The sequence below is a fragment of the Equus caballus genome, chromosome 24 (genome assembly GCF_041296265.1).
Source record: "Equus caballus isolate H_3958 breed thoroughbred chromosome 24, TB-T2T, whole genome shotgun sequence".
NCBI classification, from domain to species: Eukaryota; Metazoa; Chordata; class Mammalia; order Perissodactyla; family Equidae; genus Equus; species Equus caballus.
The window spans coordinates 35469792-35486472 of record NC_091707.1 but is presented as its reverse complement, the minus strand read 5'-3'; the positions used below and the strand labels follow the sequence as shown (position 1 = coordinate 35486472).

The 16681-nt window shown below is 46.6% G+C and overlaps 1 protein-coding gene across 2 annotated transcripts in view; it reads left to right on the top strand.

The window, feature by feature from the left end:
• POMT2 (protein O-mannosyltransferase 2) overlaps nucleotides 1–16681 on the top strand; it is a 43367-nt gene that overhangs the window by 12881 nt on the left and 13805 nt on the right. For both annotated transcript variants that reach the window (XM_001491847.7, XM_023628173.2), the window contains 7 exons: nucleotides 1922–2030; nucleotides 3737–3845; nucleotides 5397–5556; nucleotides 6901–7007; nucleotides 7721–7803; nucleotides 10352–10461; nucleotides 14385–14451. In XM_001491847.7, the coding sequence (XP_001491897.4) occupies nucleotides 1922–2030; nucleotides 3737–3845; nucleotides 5397–5556; nucleotides 6901–7007; nucleotides 7721–7803; nucleotides 10352–10461; nucleotides 14385–14451 (745 nt within the window). The remainder of the gene's footprint in view (nucleotides 1–1921; nucleotides 2031–3736; nucleotides 3846–5396; nucleotides 5557–6900; nucleotides 7008–7720; nucleotides 7804–10351; nucleotides 10462–14384; nucleotides 14452–16681) is intronic.

Here is a 16681-nt window from a genome sequence, read left to right as displayed (position 1 = left end):
TGTTACAGTTGGAAGCCCTGGAGTGGTGGCAGGTGTAGATAAAGGGACTTTGGGGTGGTGGGGGAGGGGAGGAAGATTGGAGCCCCATCCTGTAGTAGAGATTCAAGTGTGGAGATTCAGAACTGGGGTGGGTAAGAAGGGAAGGGAGGCCACAGATACTACAGAGATTAGATAGATAGGAGCGAGCACACACTGTCACCTGTTACCTGCCCCCGTGAGGCATCAGACTTCAGGTTGGAGAGCAGCCTGAGACCCAGGCAGCCAGGAGTCTCCTACAGCCCTGACTTTGGCAAGCTACCCATTCTTCCTCTCTGCGGCCAGAACTGCTTGAGCATTGCCTACCTCTAGGGCCTTTTTTTTTTTTTTCCTGAGATTTCAGTATCCTACACCCCTGTCACCAGGTTCTCGCTTCTTTCCCCATGAAGGTTTCAGGCACACACAAGGGGTTTTCCAGTCGTTTAAGGGAGGCCTTGTATTTGCTTTGAGTCCCACTACCAGCCTTGATGGAGGGTGGCGGGGCCTAAACACCCCGCTCTATTGAGACCCCATACTTGTAGCTAATGAAACCTGCAGAAACTGACTCCAACGTGGAGCTCTCAGAGAAGGCGGCATTTGCAAGCTCTTTTCCTTGAGGAGCTCAGAGCACTTGAGATAAATGCTGTGTGCTTATTTGGGCTATCATTGGATGATTTGCATGGTTGTATCATACCGTATTAAACAGGGAATGTCCCCTACCCTCAAGTTCATGTTCTTAAGTGATTCTGTGTCTTCCTAATGACTTTTGAACACCACATAGCATACATAATTGGATATAGCCTGACTCACTGTGGGCTTGCTTTGGAAACTGAGACAGCAAACGTAACAGCCTTGTTCCCTTTCACACTAGGACGCATTGCTTTCTGTTGACAGAAAGTGACAACAGAAATGTGAGAATTTCCATTCCCCTGGGCTTGTTTGTTTACTTTTGATGAGCAGGTAGGGAGGTAGAGATATGGCTGGTGGTTCAAAACAAAACAAAACAAAAAAACAGCCCTCCAGCTGCTAAGTGTCAAACAGTCCTTTTTTTCCAAAATCAAAATACAACCTGTAGATTAAAAAGTGGTTTCTGGTGTGATTGAAGAAAAGAGCCAAGGGAGAAATGACATTAGAACTCTCTAAAATATCAAGACACCTTCAAGGAGGTCTTTTTCAACTTGTACCCACAGTTTTGGAATGGAAGGTAATGTTTATGGAACACTATCCACCTGTTAATGAAACTTTGGCTCATTTAATCTTCAGAGGAAAGCCTATGCGGTAGGAACTCTTATTTTTCACATTACATAGATGAGGAGGCTGAGATTCAGAGATGTGACTTTCTCGAGGTCACAGCTAGCAGTGATGGGACAGTCCAACCCTGGAGTCCCCCAGTTGAAACCACTGTGCCATCCTGCCCACACCTTGCTGAACTTTGCTGATTTCATGTCAGTGCACAAGATGGTGCTCAACGGAATATAAGTGTTGTTGATTTGATGCTTTAAGAGGCACTACCCCTTTCTTATATATAAATGGTCCAGGTGATTTTCAATCAGCAAGTCATGCCTTCATCAGGGTCCTCCATCCTTTTTTTTTTTTTCCAGAGATTTTATTTTTCCTTTTTCTCCCCGAAGCCCCTTGGTACATAGTTGTATATTTTTAGTTGTGGGTCCTTCCAGTTGTGGCACGTAGGACGCTGCCTCAGCATGGCTTGATGAGTGGTGCCATGTCCGCGCCCAGGATCCGAAATGGCAAAACCCCAGGCCACCGAAGCGGAGCGCACGAACTCAACCACTCAGCCACGGGGCGCCAGGATCTTACATCTTAAACATTAGTTTGTACTAAGTCAAGTAGGTCCCTGATGCTTAGTTTAGCAGGTTACTTGACTGCATCTCTTTTCCTTCTGTAGTTCTGTGCTTCCCTTGGTTCATTGCTGGTCCCCTTTGCCTACCTCACTGTACTGGAGCTGTCCAAGTCCCTCCCGGCAGCACTCCTCACGGCTGCCCTTCTCACCTTTGGTAAGTTGTCCTGTACCACCTTTCTTGGGAAATTGACTGCCACACTATAAATATAGCTGGAAATCAATATGTTCAAGGGGCCCATCTATGGGCCTGGTTCTTAAGTAACTTTAGGATTGGGTGAATGTGCTACAAATCTCATTTTATTCACTGGTTATACTTACACATATAAGTACTTGTATGTAGCAAGCCTTTATGTTATTGGAGGGGAGCGTTGGCATGGGTAATCCCAAGGAATAGATGATCTCCCACTTATCCACATTTGAGTTTGGAATGGACAACAAGATAAATTTGTGTTTGTGTTTGAAGGAGGCTTACAACTCTAATTCTGCTTCTCTTAGGTTACCGTCAAGATTAGTTTGCATTCCTTAAAGTAATTTCAACTGAATGCAAGGCAAATGCCTCAGAAGTAGCTGGGCGGCAGGGGATAGCAAAATGGGAACTTAAAATATTTTCTGTGGGTAATCCTCACATGGATAAATGAGAGATGAGCCCTAGAAATTGATCCTGTTGCTATTCTTGTTCTTATGAAAGCGAATTCATGACCTCATAGAGCTTAACATTTAAAGAAGTCCGGACCAATTTAAGTGGGTATTTTAGGGGCAGTTCTGGCTTTGTTTTGACAGATATCTTGTGAGATTATAGGGTCTCCCTGTCGAGGACTGGTGGCTTTTTCCTCATGTGTTTAATTTCCCTTTTCAGTTATTTATCCATTCAGCATTTATTCATTTTTCATTCAGCAGCTATTTTTCAAGCATCTACCCTGTGCCAGACCACTTTTTTTGGTACCAATGAGGTGCTTTGCCATCATGTAGCTTACCCACTAGTGGGGCGGACAGTAAATAAGCAAGTAAATTAATGTCTGTAATGTGGCATCCTCAGCAGTAGATGCAATGTAGGAAACAGTGTGGGGTAAAAGAGAGAGTAGTGGGGATGATTCCATTCTATGTCGGGTGCTTGGTGAAGAGCTTCCTGAGGAGGTGGCCTTAAGTGGAGACCTGAGTGGAGCGAAAGATTAAGCCACACAGGGAACTGAGGGAAGAGTGTTCAGGCAGAGGGAGCGGCTTATGCGGTGTTCCTGGTGAAGGCAGCATGTGATGGATTTAAGGAGCAGCAAGAAGGCCAGTGTGGCCAGAGTGGAGGGAGGGAGGCAGCGGGTGGTGGGTAGGGGGACCATGCAGGCTCTGGTGACCGTCACAAGGAGTTTCTTAGTCTGAGTGAGACGCGAAGACATTGGAGGCTTTAAGCAGGGGCATGATGTAATGAAATTTGTTTAAAAAAAGTCACTTTGGCCTCTGTATGGTGAAGAAACTCCCAACAGAGACTCCGTGTAAAATGGTGAGGCCCTATCCCAGTGTAGGCAGTCTGTGGCAGAACTCCCTTTCTGACGGTGGAAACAAGGAGGAGCCCTCATCTCGGGACTGCTCTCTCTGACTGAATGACGTGATCCTTTCTTGGGTCAAGGGCCTGAAAGCAGTGTGAGATGCTGTTTCATATCGTTGGGCTTTGGTGTGCTCCAAAGCTGTGGCCTTCCACCTACCCCCCCAATGACTCAGTGATGACTCAGTGGCCCATCTGGTCTTGACTGCACAAATGATTACATGCAATTAGTTCAGGGGGCACCATTTCTTATTGCTGGGGTGTTTGGTTCTCAGGGGGACCCCTCTCTGGTTCCACTTTTTGACCACTGAGCTCATGTTTTTCAGACACAGGATGCCTCACTTTGTCCCAGTACATCCTCCTTGATCCCATCTTGATGTTCTTCATCATGGCTGCCATGCTGAGCATGGTCAAGTACAACTCCTGTGCCGACAGGTTAGAAACACCATTTTTGGGAAGGGGGGTCAGAAGCTGTGGCAGCTCCAGAATTTCTGTAATGGACAGGGACAGGGTGGGTGCCTCGAGGACTTGTCTTGAAGCTGAGTTTAAGGCAAGCACACTTTTTTTTTTTTAACTTAGATTGCCCATTTTAGATCATAAAAATAGATTTTAAAAAGTTTTCTATGCTTTTTTTTTTTGCTTTATATAAGACTAAGAAAATGTCAGTTGTCTTTTTCAAGAATATTATTATTATTTTTACAGAAGGGGTGGATTTGGGTAGGGGTTTGTAGATAGTATGGAGGGGTCCTAATGCCTTCCCCCTGCCCCATCTTATAAGCCACCCCTTGACACCAGTGCTAATTAGGAGATCCCAGAACAACCTTATCCTTCATGTTGTCTGTCCTGGAGGGGAGGGCACCAGGATTGGTACTGCCTGGGAACTCTTTGTCTCCCTGCCCTTGGTGGTTGCAGCCAGTCCTGACCTAATGATGGGAATAATGTCTATATCGCTTGGCTTGAATGGTCCATACCAATCAAGAGGGTCCCTGCAGGCCCTGGTTGTTCTAAAGCTGTTCTGGAGGGCCTGATCGTCCTCCAGAATGGTCTTTTCCGGATCGTCCTCTGCCTCGGAGAGAGTAGAATAGGTCATTCAGTCTATTCAGACCAAAACAGCTGGCTCTGCCCAGGGTTTTCCAGAAGTTGGCTTTGTTTTACCATGGCCAAACTCATTATGTTATGCTAATAAAGCCTGATGCGTGACCACCAGCCCTCTCTGGCTTTGGGTTATCTTCTACCGCATCCACTTCTGCCTGCCATTTCTTGAATACCTACTATGTGCCAGGTGCTGTGCTGAGAGCTGGAGGTACACAGGTACATAGGTCTTGGCTAGTGAGGAGCCGGGTGATCAGAGAATTGCAGCACAGAGTTCTGGGTGCTATAGGTATAGCAAACCTTGGAACCAACTCCTGGGGTTAGAGCCATGCTCCTCTGCTTGCTAGCTATATTACTTAACCTCTCTGTTCTTCAATCTCCTCATGTGTAAAAAGAGGGTAATAATAGGACCTACCTCATGGGGTTGTAGTGAAGGTCAAAGAGTCAGTATGTGTAGAGTTCTTGGAACAGTGCCTGACACGTAGTAAGTACTCAGTAAATGCTGGCTTTTACCAGGCCAGAGGTGACACAAAGGAGAGGGCTGACTGAATCCAGCGGGCTTCCCTGGATTTTCCTTTTACTTCTATGTGATTGGTCACTTCTGGAGAATGAACCTCTTGCTTACTTTAAGCCCTGTGCTTAGCCAGGAAAGCTGTGGCCCCTCTCCCCAGAAGAAGGTCCTGCTCACTCCCACACTGTGCTTCCTGCAGTTTCAGGGGCTTCACTGACCACCCCCTTGGAGCCGTGCTGTGGTCCCCTGGGGTTGGGAGCCCTTGAGATGGAGGGCTCAGCCCCGCCTCTCAGAGTCAGAGAACCTCTGCCCATTCCCACTGCTGCCCTTGCTTTGGGGTTTGATTCCAGCTGCGAACTGCTCTCTATCTTGTTGGTTTGCAGGCCCTTCTCTGCCCCCTGGTGGTTCTGGCTCAGCCTGACTGGCATTAATCTGGCTGGTGCTTTAGGGGTCAAGTTTGTTGGCCTCTTTATCATCGTGCAAGTGGGGTGGAACACCATTTCAGACCTTTGGCACCTGTTTGGAGACCTCAGTCTTTCACTGGTGAGAACCCAAGTGTTTGTAGAAATGTCTTTCCTCCCTAGTATTGCTCACAGAGCTGGTGGCCTTTCTCCGCCTGTGCTGTAGGCAGTGGAGTGGCTGTGTTCGGGGCCTGAGGTGGGCTGGATCCTGCCGCCCTCTGTAGGCAGCACAAGAGCAGGAAGCGGGCCATTGCTGAGAGGCTGGAGAGGTGTAAAAAAGGGAGAGGATGGACTGACATCCTTGGAATTCTCTTGTAGTGTTCGTTTCTGTGTTGTTTTTAAAATGCTCTACAAACTACCCAGTCAGGGAATTCTGTCCACCTGGGTTCATGCCAAATATATGGCAGATACTGACTGCATGGGACCTTAGGTAAAATGGTGGGATGACTTTCTGAATTTACAACTTTCTTTTCCTGATCCAGGGTCTCCAGATTTGGAGGCCAGTAAGGGCCTTTAGGGGTTATTACACTATTGTTTATTAAGAGCTGATTTTATGCCAGGCACTATGCACAATGCTTTACCTTCATATGTCATTTACTTCTCATAACAGTCCTGTGAGGTAGGTAGTTATTACCCTTTCTTTACAAATGAGGAAACTGAGACCTCAAGAGGTAATAGCTTTCCCAGGGTCATATAAATAATAAAAGGTAGATCTAGGATTCAGGCTTAAGGGAGGCTGACTCCAGGCCTGAACTTCTTTGCTATAATGCATCTCCATCACCTCTGAACCAGAGTCCCAGCAAGTTCATTTTTTCATTCAGAAGATATAGACAGACCATCCACTGAGTGTGAAACACAGAATATGCAGATGAATAAAACAAAGATTCCTGCCCACTAGAGACAATGGAGAGGGAGAAATAAGTAAACAGGCAATTACAACCCAGCCAGCAAGTGCTGTGAGAGCAGAGGACGGCACCAGACCAGTCTCAGGTGATCCAGGAGGGCTTCTGGGAGGCAGCTGAGGCCTGAAGTTAAGATAAGGAGCAGTTGTCCATGTGATGAGTGGGGCTGGCACAGTACAGGGAGCATGGGAAAGTACAAGGATTTCAGTGGGACTGGGATGTAGAGGGGACTAATGAGTGATGATGCTGGAGATGCAGGCAACGCTTTGTCAGCAGCACAGTGACAGCCTGGGGTCCTGGGTGAGGGCCTAAACAGGCAGCAGAGGGCTGGCCCAAGTTCAGTCCCCTGGAGTGCTTGGGTGGTAGGGTGTTATGGAAAGGCTTAGGGTTTCCACATATTCTTCTTTCTTGTTGGCCATTAGTGTTTTAATTTTTTATGATATGACTTATTTATAAAAACTTACATATTATGCACATATAAGGTATAAGGAATGCCCAGCACCCCACCCTGGCTCTGTTTGCAGGTGACTGTGGGAAAACACCTGACTGCTCGCATCCTGTGCCTCATAGTGCTACCCCTGGCTCTCTACACGGCCACTTATGCTGTTCATTTCATGGTGCTGAATAAAAGGTACAGCAGCGTCTTCCCCGCCTCTCGCGGCTGGTCTTTTCTTATCTCTAAGCCCGTGGATGAGCCATGTGATTTCCTGGGTCTGTGGTTGGGATGATAGGAGGGAGACCCAGGTTCTTATTCCTGTTTATTTCTTCCTATGTTCTATCTTTTGGGTATCCAGAGGACTCAGAAAGGCCAGCACGCCGACCTGAAGGAAGAGGAGAATTTCCTAATAGCCAAATTGCCCCTTACCCCTAAACAAAGTTCCCTGTGCTGAGCAGGGATGGGCCGCCGTGAGGCTGTGCAGTTGGAGCGAGGATAAGAACGCCAGCAGCAGCTCCCACTTCACAAGTGGCTACTAAGTGTCAGGAACTGTGTTCAGCATTTTGTGCTCATTATCTCATTTAATCATAACCATTTTGATTTAAAAAATTTTTTTTTAAAAAATCTTTCAAAAAATCTTCTTTTGATTTTTTTTAAATCCTCAATGTATAAATGAGGAACTGAGGTTAAACAGAGTTAGGTACTTCTGAAGGTCACCTGGCTAGTAAGTGGCTGAGCTGGGATTTGGACCCCAGTTTCTCTGACTCCATCACTCGTGTCTGTCCCCCGATACCACAGTACCACTCTGCTTGTACCTCTTTTAAACTAACTGCACAGAGCAGGGTTTCTAGGAAATCACAGGTTCACTCCATTAACTTGGCTCTCTTCTGCTCTTCCTTTCCCCACAGTGGTCCTGGTGATGGCTTCTTCAGTTCTGCCTTCCAGGCCCGGCTTTCAGGAAACAACCTTCACAATGCTTCCATCCCTGAACGTGAGTGTCTCTTGGCCTTTACGGAGGTAGAAAGGCAGAAGGGTTTCCTGGGAGTTCAGTTGGAAAGCATGTGTATGATAGCTTGAGTTTTTTTAGCCTGTAGATAACAAAGTGGGAGAAAGATCCAGTTTGAGTGGTATGAGCACTCAAGAGAGGAAGTCGGGACACAGGGAGTGCAGAGGAAGACGTCCTGAGCTACAACCTCTTTGACCCTGAAGAAGAACTCTCCATTGTGGCTGTGGAAGCATCCAGGCCTGCTCTGTGGGAAGGCCAACCAGAGAGAATCTGGTGAAAGAGCAAGGCCCTTCAAGGCTCATAGTCAATTTCTACCACAGTATTCTATGACTCACATCCATTCACTTATTCACAAATAGTAACTGAGCAAGTGTTAGCCACATTGGAGGCTGTGGATGGATGCCTTCCAGAGTATGGAGTCCGGTTTAGAGGATGTCTACCTGATATGACCATGTGTGTTAAGTACATAAGGAGGGGACACAGAGCTATGAGAACCGAAGGATGTGAGAGATCACTTCTGTCAGGAGGTTGGAGGGATCAAGGGACATAGAGTAAGTTGCCTTGGACTCAGGCCCTGGAAGAATGGGTAGATTTCAGCAGATGGAGAGGGAGGAGAGGGCGTATTGAGCAGCAGGGACAGCATGATCAAAGCCAAGAACAGGGCAAAACCTAAGGCACAGTGTATATACAGAGAAGTGCTGGAAATAAGGTTGAAAAGATAGGTTGGGCCCAGGTTATGAGTGTTTGAAAAGTTTGGATGAGGTGTTTGACTACATTAAACAGACAGTAGAGACCCATTGGAGGTCTTTGAGCTGGGAGGAGGCCAGAAAAGCTGTGCTGTAGGGAGATGACACTGGTCGCAAAGTATAAGATGGCTAGGGCTGGGTGGGATTGGAGGCTGGGGTGTCCTCTGGGAGGCTACTGCAGGGACTTGAGTTGGGCATGGTGGTAGCAGCCACAGGGAAAAGGAAACTGGCACATACAAGGAGATTGGACATGGAAAGAGAGGAAGAAAGATGTCACTGAGGACTTGAGCCCAGTCGCTGAAGGCTTGCCTTTCCTGGAGGCAAGCACTATGTATTTTAGCCTCCCTACTACCTTCCATGGTGACTAGAACACAGTGGGCCTTCCAAGACCATGGAAAGAATGAGAAATAGGAAAGCCGGTGAGAAATTTGGTTTTGAAAGGCAGATACTGAGTTCTGCATTTGAGAGGTTGACTTTCGGATGCTTGGGGAAATCTGTGTAATGGAGCCAATAGGCTTGTGGCTGATGCTTTCAAAGGAGGAACCAGCTGAGTAAAGTGGTAATTAATGCTGTGGCAGTGGCTGTGATCTGTAAGGAAACTGTAGAAAGAGAAAGAGGACAGGGCTGAGGTGAGGTCACTGGGGAATGCAGGAGGAAGGGGGTAGAGGAGGAACAGTCCATGAGGCAGTGTGGAGTTGAGAAAGGGGAACAGAGAGCCTTTCAAGAAGCAAAGGTGGTCAGCAGTGTGCAGGGCTGCATATGTTGGCCTGCGTGAGAACTTAGAAGAATGGAGCTGTGGAGTTTAGCAAATTCCTACTCGTTATTTAAAATGCCTGGCTCAGCTCTGATCTCTCCCGTCAAGCCATCCTCTTCTTACTCTTTGGGCGAGAATTCATCTTACCCTGCTCTGGGCTCCCACCATGTCACACATTGTCACACCTTTGCTGGAGCGTTTGCCCACTGTGCTGTGCTCATGAGTGTGTGAAGCCGTCTTCCCCAAGACTGGGCTCTGCTGGGGCTCTAACCAGGCCTCCTCCACCTTTGGATCCACTGTGTAATTGATACAGTGTGTTGACCAAATGAATGAACAGAGGAAGACAGAGGAAGATCGCTGGTGGACCTGTTTCAGTGGAGTCGGGGATGGCTGGGCAGTCAGTTTATGGGGGCTTGAGAAGAGGGGCAGTAATAAGGAACAGAGGCTTCTCAGTAACCCAGGGCCTGCAGGAGGAGGGGATGCTCTTGGGTAAGCTATTTGCTCGGGTGGTTTTGTTTTTTTAAATTTCATGTAAAAAAAAAAACCCAAACACCATTGAATAGTTACTTCATATGGTGCTAGATTCAAAAGGCACAAAAGGATGTATAGTCAAAAATTTATAGTCTGTTATAACATTACATCTTGGAGAGTATTCCAGATGAAGACATAAAATGCTTCTTCCTTCTTTATTCCATTGAGTGTACATATAGACTTTGGCTGAAGGACAAGTTGTTTCTAATCTTTTGCTGTTATAAACAATGCTTTGATAATAACATTGTTAGTACCCAGCTTCTTCTGAAGTCCTTGGGAGGGAGGGGGGCGCAGGGCATAAGTGAGACCCTGTAGTGGACTCCCTCTTGAGTAGGCTCCTTTGGAGTGAGAAGGCCACTGTGCCTGTTGCTTTAGGATCCCTGGGCCCAGTGAAGTCTGTTGGAGCGTTAGTGAGTCCTGTGGCTTCCGAGGCCCCTACCAGGCAGGGGCAGCCTCTAGCACTGTGCCAGCTCCCACCCTCCACTGTCTTCCTTCCCCCCAGACCTGGCCTATGGCTCTGTGATCACTGTGAAGAACCTGCGGATGGCCATCGGCTATCTCCACTCCCACAGGCACCTCTACCCCGAGGGCGTTGGTGCCCGCCAGCAGCAGGTCAGTGAACCTCTGTGCACTTGTACTGGAGCAGCACCAGACTGGTCGCCGTGACGGAACTCACCATTCTCTTTCCTGCCTCCTGTCCTTTGCCCGCACTGTTTCTGCTGCTTGAAACATTCTTCCTCCTCCTGTGCGCTTCTCTTTCTTCTGGCTAACTCCTGCTTCTTTAGACTTCAGCTTAGGTGTCCCCTGTGACCACCATGACTCACCTCTACCTAGTGCCGGGTTAGGTGTCTCGTATGAGGGGCTTCCCCGGCACCCTTTGCAAGCCTGTGTGGCAACCCTTTTCACATCAAGTTGTGAGTGCTTCCCTCCTCCTGTCTCTTTGCTATTTGATTGCTAGCTCCTGGAAGGCTCCGCTGCCTAGCACAGTGCCTTGCATGAAGGGGATGATGAGTAGAGTGTAGTGGTTATAAACACAGACCTGACAACCAGACTAGACTGTCTGATTCCATTAGAGTATGACTCCTTAAACTTTCTGTACTTCAGTATTCTCATCTTTAAATTGGGGAAAATAAATAGTACCTCTCTCGATCCTAGGGTGGTTGTGAGAATTAAATGAGATAATACATGTAAAGTGGACATTGAAAGGTTAGCCGTGAGTGTTATCTGAATGAGTGAGCGACGCTGTATCAGTGTGCATGTTAAGGAGCTTTAGGTGTGGCTGTGGTAGATGGTACCTGAGAGGAAGAAACAGGATGTTGGAGAGGTTGGTGGGGCCAGATTGTGGAGTGGCCTCACATGTTACAGTAGATTTGACTTCATTCTGTAGATACTGGGGAGGCATTGAAGGTTATTAAGGAACGGCAAGATGTGATTAGATTTCTAGTTTGGAAAGATAGCTCCAGTAGGAGTGTGATGGATTGACAAGAGAAACAGACTGGAGGCAAGGACCCAGATAGGAGGCAATAATCATGACAGAGGATGGTGAATGGAGGCAAAGACCATGGGGATAGAGGTGGGAATTGATTCAGGAAACACTGCACAGGTCGCATGTCAGGGCCTGAGAACTGATAGATGTCAGGGATGAGCTAAGTCCAGGTGTATAGTTTGGAGGTCAAGGTGTATGTGTGATAATGCTGTGTCACCATAATCAGAAATGGAGGAGGCAGAATGGCTCTGGAGATGAGAGAGTTTCCTTTGCGTATTTTAGGTCTGGGGCTTCTCTCAGGGGAGAGGTGTGTGTGTAGCATATGGGTGTTAGTGACACAGTGGGATGGTGACATTGCCCAGAAAGGGTGTGCAGGGGGAGGAGGGCCAGTGAAGGAACCCTGAGGAGGAGCAACATGAAAGGCAGTGTTAAAGGCGCTCAGAGTGGTGCTGTAGAAGAGGCTGAGAAGGAGGGCGTGAACAGGGAGGCTGGAGGAGAGCTGGAGGGGAGTCTCCAGGAGGAGGAGATGGGCAGCGGTTCAAGGGCCACAAGACCTCAGAGAAGGTGAGGACTGAGAAAGAGGCCTGTGGACGGCGACAGAGGAGGCCTGCAACTCTGACCAGGATGGTTTCCTCGGAGTGGGGAGGGCAGAAGTCTCAGAGGCAGGGACTTGAGAAGTAATGAGGGATGAGGAAGTGGAGGGCACAGGGCAGGCTCTTGTTCTGAGAAGCTTGGAAGGGAAGTTTCTCTTCTTGCAAAACGATCAATATCTTAACTTTGCCAGAAATTTTGCTTCTCAAAACGCTTCATTATTATTTCCTAGTTTACTAGAAAGTTGACGCAGAGTATTGGGTTTTAGTATCAATTTCTCATTCTTGATTCTCCACTTATCTCTCGCTCAGCGGTTCTCAGCCCTGGCTGCACTTTAGAATCCCCTGGAGAGCTTTTAAAAAGTTCTGATGCCTCAGCTCCACCCCAGAGGTTCTGACCTAATTATCTAGGATGGGGCCCATGCAGTGTGCATTTTTGTTTTGGTTTTAAGGTCTCCAGAAGAGTCTAAGGTATAACCAGGGCAGAAAACCACAGCTAGGCCTTCCATGGCGATACCTTGCTACAGGTGTCATGTAGAAGATAAAGTTAGAGACGTGGTGACAGGAACATCTGCACTATGCAAAGGGCGAGAAGGGCCAAGTTCTGAAAGGCTCTATTAAGCTTGTAGCCCCCGTGTGGAGGCATGAAACTGTGATGGTACTGTAGAGAGAGCTCACTGGGCCAAGGCACAGAAGTGTCTGGCTTTGTCATTGGCTGAGCCACTGAGCCTTTCTCAGCCGCTCTCCTCCTCTGTAAATTGAGGGGATTGGATTACATAACCTCTAGTGGCCTTCCCTGCCCTGTCATTTAATGTCTTGTCAACAACTCTAGGTCTTGATTTTTAAATGTTTTTAAAGCATAACGTTTATAAAATAAAATTAGAAAACATAGAAAAGTATAAAAAAGAAAACAAAAGCTACACGTAATCCCAGAAGATCAATGTTTATGCACATAGTTTGATGGACAACATCCTGTTGTAATAGGATACCTATGTTCCTAGGAGACCTCATGTTATAAAAAACTCTGCTCTAAAAACAAATGTTTTAGTGGGAAAAAGAGGCCATGGACTACACTCAAAATAAAGAAGTAATTTTTCTTATAGGAATTTTAATAATACTGATTTTTGTAAAAAAAAAAAAAAAAAAAACCCAAAATACACAGAGTACACGCACGAGCACCACAAAACCTTAACTTCTTTGAGCAAATCCAAGCTGGGTGGACTATATGTAGCTTTTGTTCAAGAGTGTGCACTTAATTTCTCTATGGCTCCCAAAACTTTTTAGCTTCTTGTATATTCTTAATACCATTATCCCTATTTTTTTTCTGAAAAAACAAAGGCCGCTGAAACAAAGCAGCCACAATACGTGTGTACTTCTTTTCCTAAATGCTAAGTCCAAATCTCTTTGCAAGTAAATCAGTCATGTTTTGTCCACTTGGAGTTATAAAACTCACATCGTAAGAGAAATGCCTCTATTTCTGTTGTTTCTGAGTGTTTATGTACTTGTTTACATAACTGGCATAATTGTATATGTCTCTATCCTGGGAGCATTGATTGTGGTTTGCTGCCTGGGGTTGAATTCTGTCTCTCCAGCTGGTAAGCTGTGTGACCTTGAGCAAATTACTTAACCTCAGTTTCTTTGTAGGTAGGGTGAGGGTGAGCACAGTACATACGCATAAAGAGAAGATTTGCCCAGCGCTTAGAACAGTGCCCAGTGATTAGAACAGTGTGTGGCGATAAATGGTAGCTATTTTTAGCGTCAGCATTTTGTAAGCCTTATCCTGTGCTGGTAAAAAAATGCTCTGAAGCATTTCCTGTGGCTGTGTAGTATTCTGTCCTGTGGACATACCATCATGTTAACTATTCCTCTATTCTTGGATGTTTATACTGTTCCCAGGCTTTTGCTGTTAGATTAATTGCGGCATTACATGCATGTGCATGTGCACATACACACATATAATTTTAAAAAATAAGTGTATACAAAATGGCTATGGGCTAAAAACTTTAGGCTTCTAGGACCAGATATTTATGGATCTTTTTAGTTTCATTTGACCACATTCTAGAAAATATAATAGCATGAATTTTTCGTTTAGAAAGTTTGAGGCATGGTCTTAATTACTTTTTAAAATGAACTCTTTGTGTGCTGGAGTCTGTTCCCTAGGGTATTGTGGTTCCTCCCTCTAGGAGGCTGGAACTTTAAAGCAAGATGCAGAGAGATACAAAGAGACAAATCAAAAAGGCTCACGTGGGAAAAGACCTTTAAATGTGGAAGGAAGGAGAGAGTTCTGCTCACTGTGCAACTTCTGAGCCCCACTGGGAAACACGGGCTCTCGGGTTGGTGGCTGGGGATTCTGAACGAGGCTTAGCAATATTGGTTTGCTGTTGATTGTCCTGTGGCCGGCTGTGCTGATAGTGATGGTGTTCTCCTCCCCTCTCCTCCTTCTCCTCATCCCCACCCAGGTCACCACCTATTTGCATAAGGACTACAACAACCTGTGGATTATCAAGAAACATAATACGAACTCAGGTAATGTGGTAGGGAACTGATGCTTCTTGTGTTGTTACCTACTTTGAGCCCTCCTTAACGTTTCTCATGCCTCCCCAAGAATGCTACTGTGATGGGCTTTCCTGAGCAGTCTTTGGCAGCATCTTTACTGATCTCAGTTACCTTCAACAGTTATTTATTGAGCGCCTGTACTATGTTCCAAGCACTGTTGTCAACCTAGGAGATAAGCAATGAGCAAGACAGATAAGATCTCGCTCTTGGAGCTGTCCTTTTGAAGCCAGAGAGCAGGGCCAAGGCTCAGACTTAATCCAGAAGAGGTTACCTGAACATGCTGCCAGGGGCTGGTGAGTGGCCCCAACTGAGGCTGCTGAGGGCAGCCCCATGGCAGCTGCTCTCATTGCTAATTTAGAGCTTACCAAGCCTCGCAGACCTCAGCATATGGTGCAGCTCAAGTTGTCTTGAAATGCAGAGTGCTACATTCACCCCGGGACTGGGGCAGTCAGTTATAGATGTGAGGGCCTGCCAGCCCTGTGGCTGGGCTTGTCTAGGCTGGGGCCTGGGACCTCACTTGGTGCCTGCTGGTCTGCCCCTGACTGGCCGGGCACAGCTGCTCTGAAGCACCCCTCTCAGGCTCTCAGGGCTTTATCACATAGCCTATATTCGGATCTTCCTTTCTGTGGTCAGACAGCTAGCTACCTGCAAGCTGTGCCTTCTGCTGCAGCTGAGAAGAGAACAGAGAGCATCTCCTGCTCACCTTCTGAGCCCCTGCTGATTGTCCTGTGCCACAGGTATTCCCTGTGACTCCTCAGCAAACACCACCTGGCTCAGTCTGTCTCGAGTCAGCTGCTCCTAAGCCTTTATGGGGAAGTGGGCAACTGCTCATCTAAATTCACCTTCTTTGTTCCTTTCCCCAGCTCCTTTCATTGCTGTGGTTTTTAGACTAGAAATGTGGCATACACAACCACTGTCTCTCTATCCTACTTCTCAGTAATATACAGGATGACACCATTGATCAGGGTCTCTTTCTATACTTTTATAATACTGGTGTTGATTGTGTTTTGATCCAACAGGCCAAACATAGTGGTCTATCACAATGAGGGGTTATGAGGGAAGACCCGCTTTACTTCTGAAGTCATGTGGGCATGGACCAAATCTTTCAACATCGCTGGTCTGTTATTGCATTGTGGCTTCTTGGTTAACGTGGTTACATTTCACCCACGCAACTAAGGATTGGTGTGAAGGCAGATAGCTACAAGCGCTTTGAGAAGTGGGAACTGTATAGACTAAGGTATTTGTGTTTTTGATGGTTATAAACACCCCTCCCCCTCAAATCCATGTGAAATAAAACTTCCCTCCCCATTGACTTATGTGGTTTGTCATCTTGCTGATTAATCTTTTTAAGAGACCTTAAAAGCCAACATAGTTATGGGCATCTCTACAGCTGAGCTATCTAATTCTCTTGAGAGCCAGTGATTTGTGCTGGTAAATTTCTCTTTCCTGACCTTGAGTTTTAGCCTCTCACTGTTTGGGATGGAAATTTGCAAGGATCCTTCTCTGTTGCTGTTATTACTGCTGATTCCTTTTCCATTGTCATCACCTTTCTAGATCCTGATTGGTCTTGACTTCTAGATGATACGGAAGTAGTCCTTTCATTTCATCATTTTCTTCGCCTCACACATAGCAGGTGTATGGCGAGACACAAGATAATCACTAGCAAAATGCACAAGGTTTACCATTCAGTTTTTGGGAGAGCTGGGCAACTGGTCGTTTGCATGGAGTTAATCTTTCGAAGACTGTATTTTCACTACTGAACGGAAAATCTTATTATTTGGCTTCCCAGCTTAAAAATCCTCCAGTGGGGGCTTCAGTGACTGTCAGATAAAGGCCACGTTTCCTAGCCTGGCATCCACAGTCTGGCCCCACTTGTTCACATCCTCATCTATCCCACTCTCCTTCCTGCTCCCCGACCTTAACCATACGAAACCGCTTGCCATTGATCACATGAGTTTTGTTCTTTCATATCTCTGTGCCTTTCCCCGACTTGTTCACCTGACAAGATTCTCCCCCTCCTCTAAGAGTCTTTTCAAGACACCCTTCTCTAATCCTGAGACAGTTGGGGGCCCTTTCTCTTTGGTGTCACAGTACTCTGTCGGGGCCTCTAGTACATACCACATTGTACGATAACTCTTTACCTGTAGGCCCTCAATTCATAGTAGCCTAATGAGGGAATGATTTCAGATATCAATGTTCA